Source organism: Pogoniulus pusillus, chromosome 20 (genome assembly GCF_015220805.1).
Source record: "Pogoniulus pusillus isolate bPogPus1 chromosome 20, bPogPus1.pri, whole genome shotgun sequence".
NCBI classification, from domain to species: domain Eukaryota; kingdom Metazoa; phylum Chordata; class Aves; order Piciformes; family Lybiidae; genus Pogoniulus; species Pogoniulus pusillus.
The window spans coordinates 12,004,285-12,021,777 of record NC_087283.1 but is presented as its reverse complement, the minus strand read 5'-3'; the positions used below and the strand labels follow the sequence as shown (position 1 = coordinate 12,021,777).

Genomic DNA, 17,493 nt, shown 5'->3' with positions numbered 1-17,493 from the left:
ACTAGGGTCTGAGCTTTGCAAATACACTTTCCTTGTTCCACTTTATTTAGTACTTTAAAGAACTGAAGTTTAGAAATATGCAAACCTTTTTAAAGATAAACTAAGAATTGTGAGAAAGAAATAATGTGTAAAAGCAACACCCAGACAGCACTTACCTTTGTAACTGTTCACATAGACTTCCTTGTGGCCAGATTCATGGCAGTTGTCATTTTCATCACCGATTGTTATAGTTAGGGTGTTTGTAGAGCTCACAGCTGGAATCCCACTATCTGTTATAACTATTGGCAGATGAAACACTTTCTGCTTTTCTCTGTCAAAGGACCTCAAAGCAGTTAGAGTTGCTGTGTTATTCCCGTTGTCAGTAAGAGCAAAATCCAAAGAATTCCGATACTCTGGCGGCAATGCAAATGTAAAAGGCGGCCCATTTTCCTTCCCGTCTGCATCAAACGCATGAAGCAGTTTTGATGTATGGTTCATAAGCACTATTTCAGGACTCAACTTATTTTCCCAAACTACAGGCATGTACGGTGCCTCAAACCTTGGTCCGTTGTCATTAACATCAAGCAAATGAATCAAAACCGTAACGCTTCCAGTGTGGGCAGGTGTTCCTCGATCTGAAGCTTGTACAATTAAACTGTATTTTTCAATGACTTCACGATCTAGTGTATTTGCCACAACCACATGACCATGCTGGTCAACCACAAACTGTCTCATGGGATCAGAATCTGACTTTATAGAATACATAATGTTCCCGTTCAAACCGGAGTCCTTGTCCGTAGCTCTCACCGTGGTTACTGTAGTACCTACAGGCACATTTTCAAAGAAAGGGCTTGTCTGAACAGTCTGAGAGGGGAATACTGGGCTGTGGTCGTTGGAGTCTTCAACTTCAATCAGGCACACTGCAAGACTAGAAAAATCAAGATCTTCCACTGTAAGGGTAAGATTAAACTGCCTCTCGCGTGCGTTCTCAAAATCCAGTTTCTTTCTCAGTCGAATAGTGGCACATTGCCATTCTTTGTCTCTCTCAATACTAAACTTCTGATCTGGGTCTCCCCCGATGATACTGAACAGTAAGTCAGCATTTTCCCCAGTATCTGCATCCGTAGCACACACTTGCAAAACTTCTGAGTCAATGGCACTGCTCTCAGGAATTGTTGCCTGCCACATCTTTCGTGTGAATTTAGGTACATGATCATTGACGTCTGCAATCCAGATAGTGGCAGTGCCAGTTCCTGTTAGCCCTCCCCCATCTCTTGCTTCAACAGTAAGAAAATAATTGTCAGTCCTTTCTCTGTCGAGCGTTCCCCCTGCTACATGAATTGCACCAGTATTGGGATTGATATTAAACAGGTCAGTACCAAACTCGTTTTTGACATTCTCTGTTATCCTGTAAGTCAGGACAGCATTAAGACCTACACTTGGATCGTCACGATCAACTGCACCCATTTCCATGACCAGCGTTTCTGCAGGAGAATTTTCAAAGACACTGCCATTGCAGCCATCAGACATACATGGAAATGTGGGTGCATTGTCATTTATGTCCCACACATTAATGATTACATCAGCAAATCCCGTGAGTCCTTCTCCGCCTTCATCAGTAGCCAATACAACAAATCTCCACAACGCTCTCTCTTCCCGATCCAGCGTCTTGTGTGAGTAGATGCTGCCTGTTTCCTCATCTATTGTGAAACTATCACCTGCACCATGCCCATGCAATGAGTATCTCAAATCTCCTTCATCCACATCACTATCAGGATCGTTTGCCATAACCTACAAAAGTTTTGAAAACAAAGACGTAGAAAGTGATTGCTGCATTACATCCTTCTTATAGGCTGCTACAGTCTAAAGGAGTCCAAGAAAAAGTATATGACATGCCCATGACGAGGAGGTTGGAGTATGTGATCCCTAAGGTCCCTTCCAACCTTAGCCATTCAATGATTCTGTGACTCTGATATGTGCATGTCAGATGAATGGGAAACTGGAGGTGGCTGAGGGCCAATTAGATAAACACACTTTGCACTGAAATAACAATGTAGATGGTCCAATAGCAAAATCAGATTTATATTTTTTTTATTTGTAGAGGCAATTTAACTGTGCTGTTCTGATAGCTACTTTAAAATGTTCATGATTTGCTTTTTAGGATCAAAAATGATCCACCCTGCTTACCCTACTTACTATCTTTGTAATTATTTTCCCATAGAATTGCATTTCTCTTCACTCACTAACAACAACAACAAAAAATATCAATAAACCTAAATTTCATCAATATATCTGTGCTAGATTATCACTTAACATAATGGTACCAGAGCAATCTGTGCTTTTTCAGTGAAATATTATAATCTCTGAAACAGCATACTCTACCTGAAGTACAAAGACTGGTAATCCATCCAGTTCCTCAATTATACTTCCATAGTATTCACTGATAGAGAAAACTGGAGTCTCATCGTTTTCATTCATAACATTAATGATGGCAACTGCATAATCTTCCCATTTCCCATCAGAGGCCAGCAAGTGAATCTCATACATTTTTGTTTCTTCATAATCCAGTGGCTGGGCAATAAAAATGGCTCCTGTTTCTGGTTCAACATCAAGGACTCCTCCTGTGTTTCCAGCTGTGATCTGATACCGTAATTTAGCATTCATTCCTGTCAATAACCAGCAGTATCAGGAAGCACACAGTTCTTGAAGCATATCAAAACATGGGGTGTTAAGGTGAAGTACAAATTATAAGAGAACTGCTTTTGGTAGTAGAGTTCCGTGGCCTTTTAAAACATGCAGCTATGTCGGTTTATCTATCAGAATGTCCAATTTAAATCATAAAATGTGTCTTTCCTATGAAGTATTAACTCTGCATGCACTTAGGATCCCTCAAATTCACGTCAGGATCAATACAACTGGCCAAGGCTATGTAGCAAATTCTTATTGCCAACACCCAATGAGAAAGAATGAGTCACAAATACTTCACACTGTAGAACCAGTCTGCACTCACTTATTTGTTGACTTTGTCAACAAACAGGATAATTATCTACCAAACCAGAGACAGGGCTAACAGAACTTCTCTGATACTGATTTGTCAATAGTTTTACATCAGATAAAGACTTTTTAACCTTTCTGCAAGCTCTACCTTCACATTACTAGTCTTCTTTTCTTCTCTTCTTTTATAACAACAGCTTTAATCTTTATTAAAAGGACAGAAATGAAGTGTCATATATCTATCACATTAGGTTCCCTGATCCGACACTATAAATATATAGGCAGCCTATGTAATAAACTTAAAGTTCCCTCAGTAGCTAAATCCTTCTTCACTACAACTTAATTACATTTGTCTTAATCTCAAATGGGTGAGGAATCAAATGCAGCCAGGACACACTTGCACTTTGTAGACATGCTGAGAGAACAATCTTCTGGGACTTGTGCAACGCCTGTTTCACCATACAGTAGATTAGCAGTATGCTGCAGGAAGCCTGCAGTGCTCCCTTTCTGCTTTATGAGCACTGGTTAGGCACTTATTTTTATATGACAAGCTGTATTCCTAAATGATTGGCAGACAAAGCAATATAGCTAAGGCCAGTCTCAGAAATTAGTATGTGTACCAATACTGTTTTGTTTAAATACAACTATAATGCCTACAGAGAAAACAAATTAATCTCACCGAAACCAAGTTTGATTCATTCTTGTTAAGCAGAACGTTTCTACAGGTGCCCATTTGTAAGAAAATTACATAACCTATAATAATTATTTATTATAGACATTCTTTATTATTACATTTATTTGCTGACAAAGAAATTATTTCCCATCTTTCTACATTAATGCATTGCCTCCCGAAAGGAGAGCTTTATTTGACCTATGCTTCACAGCTCCATTATGAACTTCTGTTCATGCCCAATCAGTTTGCACTTAAAGAAGTTTTAAAATCTAGAGGGAAAAAAAAAAAGCCATTTTCATTTCTAACACTGCTAACTACGTCTTGGTGCACCGAATTAGCTTATTAATATCTTAGATGCAGCTGCGGGGAATTCCAAAGCTTTACCTTCATCATCATCATTAGCACTGACTGTAACGACAGTGGAGCCCACCTCCTGATCTTCATCCACATTTACTTCGTAGACACTCTGAGTGAAGACAGGCTTGTTATCATTCACGTCGCTGACAAAAACGCGCACGTAGGCTGTGTCTAGGGAAACAAGGAACTAAAACACTCAGCTGTGCCACTTCTGTCAGCTGCAATTCCTTAAACTGTCTAGCTGCACATTAAATGAAGACGAATATGCAGACAATACAGAAACAAACCCTTAGGGGTGTGGACAATATATATAACAACATTACTCAAAAGCACTTGGCTAGCAAATGCACGTCACATTCAATTTGTCTGAACAGATAATATGTGAATAACTGATGCCTAATATGGCAATTGCACAGGTTTTGGTCATAACTTTTTTGTCCTAAGGACACAGAAGCCAAATTTTAAGTCTTTAAGCGCAGCCAAAAATTGAGAATGGGATTTTTTTTATCTTGAACTTTCCCACTTCATAATTACTTTTAACTGAATGGAGTAGCATATGCAGAGCTTTGAGACACACTTCCACTAACCAAAGGTCTGCATCTTACAGATAACAAGTGTAACTTTGCTAGGTAGGAAGCACTCTCTCAACACTAAGTCTTAGTTTTAATTTCAGACCAAAGCATTTTCCTGATCACCTCACAAAATAACTCTGACACGTTGCACAAACAGTAAAAAACAAAACTCAAAATCAAAAGATACCTTCTCACAAGTACTCCTGAAAAAGGGAAATGAACATTTAATCTGGCATTTCCAAGCTTCTGTTTTCAAAGATAAATCCAGGTTAATTATGCTTGCAGCAGATATTCTTACCAGAGTTTGGCTTCCCATGTTTTCCAGGTCGAGCTGATTCAGAGCCATCAACTGACTTGACTTCCAGAAGATAGGACCCCTTCTTCTCTCTATCAAACACTGAGGCAGTGTATATTGAGCCTGTCTCTGAGTCCAAGCTAAAAGATGTGTAGTCTCTGCCACTATCATGTAACAGGGAGTAAGTTATCTAAAGGATTAAAAAGAAGTCATTAATCTTATACCTTCCTTTTGTTGCATAGTTCACAAATTAAAGGGAGGAAGAACAGTCCTGTGTTTGAGAAAGCTGGCTAAAACTGCCATCTTGAGCAACCTAGTTTAAAAGTCAGCTGTATGAAGGCTGCCAATCTGTAAAGTAACTACATCAGTCTTGGTTCCCAAACTCAGCTGAATATCCCCAGGTACTAATAACCACAGGGGAGCTGATTTGAACTTGCTCAGTACCATGGACCATATTTTAGTCTCCAAGTTTTCGAGCACTTGACTTCAGCTTGCTCTCTTGTTCTAAGAATGTAACTACTTCCAGGTTTTAAAAGCAGTAACTAATACATCAATTTTGCTGACAACCTGACATATTTTGTAAAGGTTCAGTTTTCAGTACCCTCCACTATTTACATCTCACAGAAGCTTCTAAGACATCTTTTCTTCCATTAGCTTATCAAATCACACTTCAGGTCTATGTAGACCTTTCCAAATCAGGCCAAGTTTTTCACCTGAACTACAGGCTGTATTTCTTCAGTCACTGGTTTCAGTTGCATTTTTCACATAGCAAGAGAGAAAAACATGTAACTGACTGTTTCACCTCACGTTTCCCTATTAGTCATCCCTTTTCTAGTTTGAAGACTTACAGTCTGTTTAATCATTGGAAGCTATTTCATACCTTTCATCACAGAAGGTCCCCACCTGCTTACCTCACCATTGTGACCAAGGTCAAGGTCAGTGGCAGACACTTGAACAACAAATGTCCCAACAGCAGCTCCCTCTGTTACTGAGGCTTCATAAATAGGTGAAGTGAAGAACGGAACATTGTCATTGACATCTAAAGCACCAGAAAGAGCACACAGAAGATAAAACTACTAAAGTTTAAAGGGGGAAAAAAAGTACTATTCACATACTGTAACATCACTGAACAGCTTACACACCTGTTATGTTAATATAGACCATAGTGAACGATGCCAGGGGAACTGCAGCAACATTCTGTGCTCGAACCCTCAGCAGAAAATTCTTTGTTGTTTCATAATCCAGGGGCTCAGCTACTAGGATTGAAGCAGAACCATCATGTCTGTTTGGAGTCAGGTAGAAACGAACTGGCATGTTGGTCTCTGGAACAAGTCCCTCTTCTAGGTTGTAAGTCACACGGGGATCACCAAGGGGAGAAGTTGCTTTGATCGTCTGCATGGTTCAAAAATTTTGCATCATCAACACTTTTTGAGTACAACATTTCTAAAAGCTTTTGTGTATTGATTTGCCTAGACCTACATCACTCAAATGAAACCACTAGGACATGTATTTCCTGATACCAAATCTTAAGCCTACTCAATACATCTTCAGCTTGCACACAGCTGCAGCCAAAGGTCACCAGTCATTACACATTTGATTACAGGTTATTTTATCCTAGAAGTATAAATTTAGAAGTTACTTCATAAAGCTGTTCCACTTATCACTCTGAGCAATCAAACTGAACAACTCTAAGTACTTTAAGTCCAGTTATCACCTCAGCTAACAAAAACCCAGTCAAAAATCTGGAACATTTACAGGAAATTAAATATGGTTGCAAATTAAAGCAAAAATGCAGATTACTGTTAGCATTTCTGAAATAAAACTGATAGCAGATCATTGGTCCTTTCAATACCCAAAACTGTTATAAAAGCTCACCACACCTAAGCAAATAAGAAACACTCAATTACTCAATGGCCTTTGAGCTATAGACAGATAGACAAGCCTGTCACAACCTTACCAGAACTGATGCATCTCGTGTAGTATTCTCTGGAACAACAACTTCATAGCTTTCTCTTTCCCACTGAGGAGGCTGATTTTTTGCACTGGTTATAGTAACTGCAAGTTCTACTTTACTGCTCCTGTTACCTCCATCTGTAGCAATAATCTCTCGAATTACAGATGACCTCTGAGCAGTAAAGAAAGTTCTTGTTACAGAAAGTTTTGAGTAAGGCTTTTTTTTTTCCCAAAAATAAATTAATAATTGTTTGGGTTTCCAAATAAACTAGTAAATGTAAAGGCACACTTAAAAAAAAACTGTACAGAAGAAATGCTTCCACAAGTGCAGGATAATGAGCTCAGAATGTGGAGCAGGTGCAGGGTTTATCAAAATTCTGCTATTTGCTTTATTCAGTATTGTTGGAAGCTGTTGCTATTTGTCTCAATAAACCCTAGCAAACTTCACACAAAGTATAAAACAAACCCAAAAAAGTACCCACTTTGTGGAGCCTCTGAGTTCTTAAGCTTACCTACCAACAGTTTTTGTTATTAGGTCTGTAAGGCTCTTAAATTCAACAAGGAAAACATAGTTGAAAAGATAACACTTTCACCAAAGTTCTGTACGGCAGTTACTTAGAAGTTAAACCTCTATTAGGTATTTAAAGATTGATATCTACAGCAATAAGTTTCAGTATAAATTACAACTCTGAAAAGATCAAACTGCTTGTGCAGGTACTTAGAAAAAGCTGACACTGGTAGGTTTTGGATAACTTCCTGAAACTACCTTGTTCACAATGTCTTCACCATCGCGAGGGGTAGCTATGCTTACTCCACCCGGACTGACGTGTATCAAGCTGGGAATCAGTACCAGCAGTAAAATTTCACACATTTGCACATTCAGATTTGTGTCTTAACTCATTGCTTGTTAACACAGCAAAGTTCTACACCAGGGTTCTTGTTTCCTTGCTTACAGACTCAGCCTTCAAGTCCTTAGTATTAATATGTCAAAGGTAATGAAATGGGAAGTTGTCAGGGGCAGAGCTGTCAGTGGCTACTTTCCAGCTGAAAGCAGACCTTGCTTATGTGTAAGTTACAATCAATGAACTCAGCAGCTAAAAGCCTTCGACTTGAGTTTAAGTTAAAGATGACATATTGATCCTTTAATATGAAGTGTAACACAAACTCAAGACCTCAGTCCCTCCTGAGATAGCCAGCTTAAAGAGAACAGCAAGTACCATACCTGAGATATGGGTTGGTTTACAAACACCCAGCCTGTAGTAGGATTAATTTGCAAATAATTGGGTTCCTCATTTGCTATTGAATATGTAATAGCAGCATTTGAGCTGTAGTCATCATCATGGGCTGCAACTCGAAGAAAACTGGTCCCAACTCTTGTATCCTCTCTTAGGAAATCTAATGTAAGGAATGGACATTTCAAACTGATCATTAATTCATTGAAGTACATCTTTCAAAGTACATGAAAGAAAGAACAAAAACTACTAAATTAGCAATGTATAGGAGCTGTAACTTTATCTTCCATCACCCCAGAGCCACAGATCACATTAGAACTTCACAGTATCACAGTCATCATTTGGAATTCTTATTTCTCATAAGGCACTACGTTTTTTGTCCTGTAGTTTTGCTAAGGGACTAATTGTACTAAATGGATTTTAATCTAGTGCATAAAACCAAAAGAAAAGGAACACACGACCAGAAACTACCTCCTAGGATTTGCATAGAAAAACTAACTGAGAACTACTAGTCTTCATTTTTTAATGAATATTACACATGCCTCCAGGTGTTCATCCATGAACAGGAAGGTGGAGTTTATGAATCAAGAAGGAAAAGTAAAATGACAAAAAATGAAGAACTATAAAATTCAAATGGGACAAAGAAGAAATATGACAGAAGTCTATCAATCAGAAAAGAAAGGATACACTTACTGCACAGTGCTGCACACTCACATTCTTATCTCTGTGTGGTACCACAGACATTGGGTGTACTCGAGTCAGCAAAGATACAGACATGACTACTGTTTGAAGGAATTTTCCCACAGAGACACTCAAGAAGGCCTAAGAGTCCAGACTGTACTTATGACATTGCACATTAGACAGAATAGCAGTTCTGCAATTAACTAAGGTAATGCATCTCTGGCTGCACTCTCCTAGTTGGTCACATGAGCTACTGCCAGGAAAGACAAAACTCAAAACTCTTAGACATCAGGTAAGCTCAGTCAGGGCACCGAAACTCTATCCAATGACTCTCAATTACATTCATAGTGGGTGTTTTCAAATCTGGGATCATTGTCATTTTGGTCCAGGATGATAACATTTATCTGACATATTCCAATGAGCGGTTCCGCTGCCTGATCTGTTGCTGTCACAGTGATGGGATATTCCCTCTGCTTTTCTCGATCAAATACCTGAGCAGTTGTCAGAACTCCTGAAAAAAAATTGAATAGCAGGGAGTTAAAACACTATGCATGTGACAACATTCTGCAGTTAGATGTTTATTTGTCTGTCAACACACTGAGAAACCGCAACAGCTTAAATATGCCTGCAGTGTGAACTTTGGGTTCAAGGATTCAATCGCAAGATTCAACAATTTCACAGTATTCACACAGTATCACCAAGGTTGGAAGAGACCTCACAGATCATCAAGTCCAACCCTTTACCACAGAGCTCAAGGCTAGACCATGGCACCAAGTGCCACGTCCAATCTTGCCTTGAACTGTCCCAGGGATGGCGACTCCACCACCTCCCCGGGCAGCCCATTCCAGTGTCCAATGACTCTCTCAGTGAAGAACTTTCTCCTCACCTCCAGCCTAAATCTCCCCTGGCGCAGCCTGAGGCTGTGTCCTCTCGTTCTGGTGCTGGCCACCTGAGAGAAGAGAGCAACCTCCTCCTGGCCACAACCACCCCTCAGGTAATTGTAGACAGCAATAAGGTCACCCCTGAGCCTCCTCTTCTCCAGGCTAAACAATCCCAGCTCCCTCAGCCTCTCCTCATAGGGCACCTTGAACTGTGCTACTCAGATACAGACTTCATATACACTTAACTGCACCTGAGTTTTGTAATTAGAGATAAGTAACAAACTATCTTCAAGGGAATAACTAAATATATATATAAAAATTAATGAAAACAAAGGTATATTTCATGTCTTTTAATCTCCAGAAGTTCAGCCTGCATTTAGTTTTGGCCTTGCAAGACTTTGTCTCCTTGCTGTTTACAAGGCTCCTGTCACTTGGATAAATCATTTATATGCCATTAGCAATGCTGCAAGATAATGTGCACTTAACATTTTGTGGGTCTTTTTTACATCTAATAAAAAAACCACAAAAAACACCAAAAAAATCAGAAATAACCTCCACATTTCAGGGAAAGCATCAGTTCTAGTTCAGTACCGGTCATGCATGAAAGTAAAAGACTTCATGCAGTTAATATGGTTTATATTCTGTCTATCCAAAAAAAACTAAATGAAAAAGTATGCAATCTGATGGTATTTAATTTTTTTTCAACCAGTGTAACAAAGTGGTCTCCAGTGTCAGCTGTGATATTCACTTTACCTGTGTCAGGATGAATGCTAAATGCTGGTAGGACACCACCTCTGTGCATCAAGCCATATTTCACCATACCATTGGCTCCTTCATCAGCATCAGTGGCTTCAACCTGCAGTACAGCTGTCCCTGAAGGCTGGTTTTCCAAAACAGAAGCATGTTCCTGATAATGCTGACACTAAAAAAAGGGAGGGGGGGGAATTAAGAACTTACCTTGCCATTTTATTTACAGATACAGTAGAGAGAAAGAGAACAGATTTAGCTACACTTCCATTCAAATGCACTGTGCTCATTTGCAGCACAATTAATTTACAGGCTTTACTTGCTATCTTGTGATTATAGAAACAACACAGGAGACAAGGCCACTGAACATCTCCAACTAGTGAAAACATTTGGAGATAAAGTTACAGCTGCATATATTTCCAAATGCAGATATTTTTCTCTGTTAGCAGAAGCCTTACCAAAACAAAGGGGCATAAGGGCAGACAGTTCCCCAAACCACAGAACTGCTTTGGTCAAAAAGAGATTTCTACACAAAGTAACATACCAAGGGCAGATTACTGAGAATTTCAAAGACTGACACAAAGTCACTAATTTCTTGACATATGCAACATTGCTTATTTATGTTTCAGCCAACAGTATCAAACTTGAAATTGTTAGACAACAGATCTTAAACAGAAATTAACCTTATAAAAACATATTCAAACATTTATTATTTACAAATTAAGCTAAAACACTTCCATTCCTCTCTCTTGCATCAGTTCCATACAATGATCAGCAGAAGTCTATGCAATTCAGAGAGGTATTCTGGAATACTGTGCAACACAAGTCCAGTGCATTGACAGCTACACCAAGCGACTCCTCCTCACTGAACCTCCAAAAGTTGTTCACTCAACCTCACCTTCTAAGATGCCAGAGATGAGATGTGATTCAGGGAAGAGACAGTGCTCACAGGAACTGTTCTACCTCAAGAGAACAAATCCTGCAACTCTTATGAGAGGGATGTAAAAAACAGAGAAAGAAACACCAGCACTCAAAATGGAAACAAAAGTGGATCACTTCTTGAATAGCTCATCTGCTGCATCACTTGCAGTGACAACACAGTCTTAACCATTTGCTACAGAGCCTCATGTATTTACCTTCTGAAAGACAGGTTTATTATTGTTGACATCATCAATTTTCACAACAACCTGGGCAGTACTTGTAAGCGAGTGGGGGCCTCCAGAGGCATTATCATCAGTAGCTGTGACATTAAGCACATATTCTGGTCCCTGCAGCTTTGGAAATGGACTTGAACGAAGTCTAAGTAGCCCTGTAAAAACAACAGCAAGTTGTGGTTGGTTTTGTTTTTTTTACTATGCAAATCAATTACTATTATTCTGCTCACCAGCAAGCACAATGCCAAACCATTCTGGCTTACCTACTCATCAATAAACCACAAGGTTGCTAGAGTTTAATTTAGCTATTGCAGTCTGATATTAAAACAAAATTAAGTCAGAATAACAGGTTTGTTTGTCTGCAGAGCTAAACAAGACAACAGCCACAATTCAGCTGACCTGCATATGTTAGCTTTCTGCTATCTGTTGCAGAAAAAAACACCCCAAAGGAAATAAAAAGATCCAGAAAAACCTTGTGGCAGACTTCTATTTTACCTGCACCTGCCCCATCAGTGAGTCTGGCTATAGTCCTGTACCATTACTGCAATGAAGCATGTATCACCAGGTTTACTTTCATAGCTAGTGATGGTAGCTCAGCTAAAAATAGTTGCAGTTTACCTCTGTGCAGCACAATCACAGCAGCATTTATCAGTACAGGTAAGTTCTCAGAAAACCTGCACTTTGCTACTCTCCCAACTCACTCAAATGATACATCCTGCTAGATGAGATATAAAAGGATTGTCAGAGAAAGATGTATGGAAGATTTGCTACAAAAGCCAAAGAGACTACATCTGTCTGAGACTACACAGTAATTCCTTTGCTCCATCATCCATCAATCATCTCTGTGATTCATCAGGCACGACAGAAATTGTATTGTTACAGATCAATGTCGCTCAGTTAACTTGCAAATGTATTGTTTTAGCTGCAGCACTTATTTTTGACACCTCTCCACTTTACCTTGGCATTTCTGCATCAAGGAAGTACAGACTATTCCCATGACATTATTTCTGAAAGCAAACTGCTGCAAGCTGCTATATAAACCTTTATTGGCTTATTAAGCAGGAAAAGCACAAAAGTGTTTGGGAAAAAATGCTAATGGTTCTAAAATTAGGTTAATTGGGAAAAAAAACCATAAAAGTACATATAAATTATGATATTAAAACTATGGAGCTAGTCCTAAGATTCTTTAAGCATTACAATAAAGATTTTCCAGAAGCAACAGATATACTTCCCCTGTGGCAATTAAAGCACTTTTAAAACCATTGCTCCTCTTCAGGTGCTAAAGTGTCTTTAGAAATTTAACTCTTGGCAGCTACAGCTCTATTTTTAAGTCAGAAAGGATAAAAGAAGCTCTCAGTAAATTCAGGATCACACTTCAACACTTGCAGGTTACCTGCAGATCATATTTTTGGGAACATTTCAGAACCTAACATTAATATTGCAAAAACATGATTTGCATTGACATTAAAATTTCATGCTAAGTGAACTCTACGAAGTAAAAAGAAGGAATAACTTTAAGGGGCTCATTCCTTCCTAATATATTCAACACTTAAAAATTCAGATTTTGATTGCAGTTCAAAACAGGTTAAACATAAAATACTTTAATTAAAGTTAATTAAGTTACTTGAGTCCTTTGACAGGCTTTCAATCTGGTTGCCTGTTTCTGTCTCAAAACATTCCCTTTTGTTTTTTTCAAGCAACCAACAGCAAACCAGCCCTAAAAGGCTGGTTTAAAGGGATCTGCCAGCCTACTCAGATGACATTTTTGGGTTTAAATATTATTCAACCCCTTGTTTGACAATTTGGAATGTCACACCACCATCAGTAATAGATTCTCTATTAACTTACCTGTTATTTACAATCGTGCTCTCTATTAAGTCGCTCATTGAAAGTAAGCAGTGAACAAGTAAGATCAATCATACAGCTTTTAGGAAAATGGTACCATTTTTGCAGCATTATAAATGGCTAGAGCAATTGCATCTTTTTCCTGCACTTTTTAGAAATCAGGTTAGTATTAGCTTATAAAATAGCATTTGCTACCCAGCTTTTGTAACTGCTACCTAAGCAAGACCAAATTCAAGCTGCATCACATAAGAATCAACACTATGACAGCAGCAGCGAAGAGCTAATATACTATTACCTTTCTTAGGATCAATGACAAAGTTTCCTTTTTCATTTCCAGACAGAATATCATATGCCACACTATCTCCATCAGGGTCAACAGCATTAACTGTAGCAATCAGTGTATTTGGGCCTGCGTCTTCAGAAACAAAACTTCTGTAACTGTTAATAGAAATTATGGCAGCACATTTATGAACTTGGACAGGAAATAACATATACAAAACTATGCTTTACAACACCCACGGGCTGCCTGCGCAGAGATTTGTAATCTATTCATACAGTTGCACCAATGAGATGCTTCTTTGTAAAGCAATGAAATGTTAGTGATGATCTACCCTACCACCCCTATCTTTCTGTTGTCGCCTCCAATAATTTTCCTGCATAAACTTTAAGCAGCATTGAAGCTTTCCTGTGCAACAAGACTTTTGTTACTTGGACAACTCACTCTTCTCTTCTTTAATTTAAAAAACCAAGTTGCCTGACTCAGAATCAAAGCGAAGGTTTGCTAAATTGACAGCACTGCTTGTTACAGCACACTTCCTGACACAAGCTCTGGAAACGTTTTTGGTGTAGTCTTTGCATCAGCACGACTAAGATGAGAAGCAGGTCTGCAGGACATGTGTATAACATCAGTTTTACAACATCAAGTCCATATCACTGACACTGCTCTTAAGAGGTATAATCAGCCTAAACTTAACGCTCTCTGGAGTAGAACAGGCCTCTGCTTTAGCCAAATCCCAAGTATTTATTCCTTTCATCTGAATGGATTTAACATAGTCCAAACTATGCATACTACAGACCTGTCCATAGGAGATATTCCAAAACTCAGCCATAAGAATAAACTACAGTTGGCTGTATCCAACAATCTAGAATTCCTATGTACTACTGGGTCCAGAGTGCTTATGGACCCACTCACTATATGCTGAGAACAGGGGAAAAAAATCTATGAAAAAGAAAATGGATGCACTGAAAACCTCCCCCTGAGCTTTTTTTCTTTAATTCTAGATATGTTTGTTTTCATCAAACCTTCCCAGAAACTGCTTTTTTTCTTCCCCCAATTTAACATGCAATGAAGTAAGAGAAGTAAATGATACTGGTTTAGCTCAGTCGCAACCCTCGGGACACTGTTAACTCTGCATCTGGAAAGCAAATGAACAGCAATTCTGATGATTTGGAACATGAAATATAGGGACAGAAGAGTTCCAGGCATCAGAAGAGGTCTCTTAAAAGAAGAGAAAGTAAAAACTGACAAAATGAAACAGAGTGGTAGCCTTAAGCATTTCATAACTGAGATAAAGAATAGCTGCAATGAAAGAAACCTCGTGACAAGGAAGGGTAGATTTATACTGGACTGTAAATCCATTTAAACAAGAAGCTAGAAGGACATCGTCATCTTGATTTGTATTAGCCTGCCACAGAGTATAACATTAATTGCAAACTAGGCTCTCAGCAGGACCTAACATACAAGTGTTCACTATGAATCTCTTTCACAGAAAACTACAAGTTCTGGCTGAAATTCACTTTTGACTTGCAAGATATTTTTCAAAATGAGAAAGATGAAGTAAAATCAAAGCCTGGTTACCCTGGCTGAACAAAAACTTGAGACAACCTGAATTCCAGGAGCTGAATTCAATTCCAGTGCCAACCTACACACATGCAGAACAGTTTCCCTGCTATTGCATAGGGAACAGGAAAGCTTCTTGTGAATGTTTGGTAATTAAAAATAACATTAACTTTAATCATATTCTTCAGTATGCCTTAAATATTACAGCTGGCAAGATGCTGGGATTTTTTTATACTATGTTTTCTTTTCAGTTTCCAAATTGTTAGAGACATTTACAGATTCTTTAACAGTGTAATTTCTGATTAAGAAGTTAGGAATGGATACAGGTAAATATTCAACGACCTTGCATATTAAAACAAATATGTGCATGGGGAAAAAAAGCACCATATGAAGACTGAGAAACTTAATCTGGTTTAGTATTTGAAAATGCATAGAAATCTGATAGGAATTTACAAGATAGCAACTTTTCCAAGCTGTATCTCCTAAGCAGTGTTTGGAAAAGAAAAGCAGGCACAAGATTTTGAAGCCAGAGGTTACCCTTTACATAAAATAAGGACTGTCAGAAAGTTTTGATGTTTTGTTCAGCTAAACCACAAGCTCAGAATCACTGAAATCTCTGCCTGGGTTTTGTTCTGACCAACTTCTACGTTCAAGAGAGAAGACTGGTTCAGAGGCTAACTGTGGTTCCATTACTAAGCCTTGAATGCAAATCCGAGTTTATACTGCTTTTGACACTGCTTCAGATGGTTTTGAGCCCCAGATATGGAATTAAAATGTTCACTGATGCTTTAGAGAAAAAAAAATTTACAGAGAGAGGGAGAGAAAAAGTAGAGTTTGTAGGTCTAAGTGAAATGAAATGAACTCCACTTATTGACATTTGTGTTGTGTTTTTTCCAATTCAGTGGGCATTTAGGATTCTATCATTTAAGCATTTTTCTTGAACAATTATAAACCAAGGATGCAGAGTGTTGATTCTGTTTAAATTACCTAACTAAAAGGCGAAATTCCACCATGCACTCTGGATCAGGGCTGAGGACAACGCTGAGGTGCCTGCTTTTTCTGCCTGACTTCTGGTGGTAGATAGGTCCTGCTGAAATGTGTAATTTGAAATGACTGCACCACTGCTTTCAGTACATATTGGAAAAAAACTAAATGCAAGATCTGTCAGGAGAGATCTTGGTAAGCAGATGCACAAGTGCTACTAGGAGCGTCTACGTAGAGATTGGACAAGGACAGTGGTTTTAAATTAGAAACAAATAGATTTAGGTTGGATGTTAGGAGGAAGTTCTTTAACATGAAGGTAGTGGAACACTGGAACAGGTTGCCCAGAGAAGTAATTGAGGCTCCATTATTGGAGATATTCAAGGTCAAGCTCAATGGGGCTCTGGACAACCTGATCTAGTGGAGGATGTCCCTGCTGACTGCAAGGGGGTTGGACTAGATGACCTTTTGATTCTATGTATTACCTCTCTAGATAGTTACACAAGTCCTACTATTGAAAGTATGTCTAAACCTTAAAGTTAGGAACCAAATTCGTTTGATGGTTTGTTGGATTTTTTTCCCAAGACTGACAGCAAAAGAGAATCTCAAAGCAAATGACTGTTCCACATTTGCCAGTCCAGTTCTCAAATCTGACTGAATCTAAGCCAGTTACATTGCTATAATGATAAGCCTTCCAACCAAAACATAAAACACAAGAGTAAAATGCAAACATATGAGAGTTTTAAGAATATGTACTTACATTCTCTGAGAAAACTCAGGTGCTTCATCATTCACATTTGAAATGTGGATCCTAACAGTTGCTGTCCCAGTCTTTGGCTCCTCCCCTTTATCCACAGCCAGCACCACGAACTCATACAGATGGTTTGGTCGCTCATAGTCTAGACGTGTTGCTGGAAAAATAGTACCATGAGAACTGATACTGAAGTCTTGACTCAAAGTATAATACAGCAACTCAGCGTTCTCCTTTGAATCGCAGTCAGTGGCTGTCACTATTAGAAGAGAAAAGAAAGACACTGTATAAATCAAAGTCTGTGAATTGGAATGTTAAGTACTTCAACAAGAGAATTGGTGTGCAGTATAAAACTGTAATAGCATTTGCATTTGGCATGTGGTGCTTGAAATAACTTATAAAACCCTGCTATCCATTGTGCTTTTTATTAAACTAACCCTTATCTGAATGCAAGTTGTTTGAAAAAACAAAAGAAAGAAAAGTTTAAGTCCATGATTGAATTCAGCCATTAGGGCTTGCCTTTGTCTGCTGGATTCAAAGAACCCTGTTCTATTAAGA

General features: G+C 38.6%; 1 protein-coding gene across 1 annotated transcript in view; it reads right to left on the bottom strand.

The window, feature by feature from the left end:
* Nucleotides 1–17,493, bottom strand: part of LOC135184463 (neural-cadherin-like) — a 63,392-nt gene that overhangs the window by 26,189 nt on the left and 19,710 nt on the right. The window contains exons 6-18 of the mRNA XM_064160266.1: nucleotides 16,945–17,194; nucleotides 13,659–13,801; nucleotides 11,501–11,673; nucleotides 10,371–10,539; nucleotides 9,077–9,247; nucleotides 8,046–8,218; nucleotides 6,828–6,995; nucleotides 6,013–6,262; nucleotides 5,782–5,909; nucleotides 4,874–5,060; nucleotides 4,031–4,174; nucleotides 2,362–2,645; nucleotides 156–1,770 (exon numbers count right to left, since the gene is read on the bottom strand). Coding sequence (XP_064016336.1) covers nucleotides 156–1,770; nucleotides 2,362–2,645; nucleotides 4,031–4,174; nucleotides 4,874–5,060; nucleotides 5,782–5,909; nucleotides 6,013–6,262; nucleotides 6,828–6,995; nucleotides 8,046–8,218; nucleotides 9,077–9,247; nucleotides 10,371–10,539; nucleotides 11,501–11,673; nucleotides 13,659–13,801; nucleotides 16,945–17,194 — 3,855 coding nt within the window. The remainder of the gene's footprint in view (nucleotides 1–155; nucleotides 1,771–2,361; nucleotides 2,646–4,030; nucleotides 4,175–4,873; nucleotides 5,061–5,781; nucleotides 5,910–6,012; nucleotides 6,263–6,827; nucleotides 6,996–8,045; nucleotides 8,219–9,076; nucleotides 9,248–10,370; nucleotides 10,540–11,500; nucleotides 11,674–13,658; nucleotides 13,802–16,944; nucleotides 17,195–17,493) is intronic.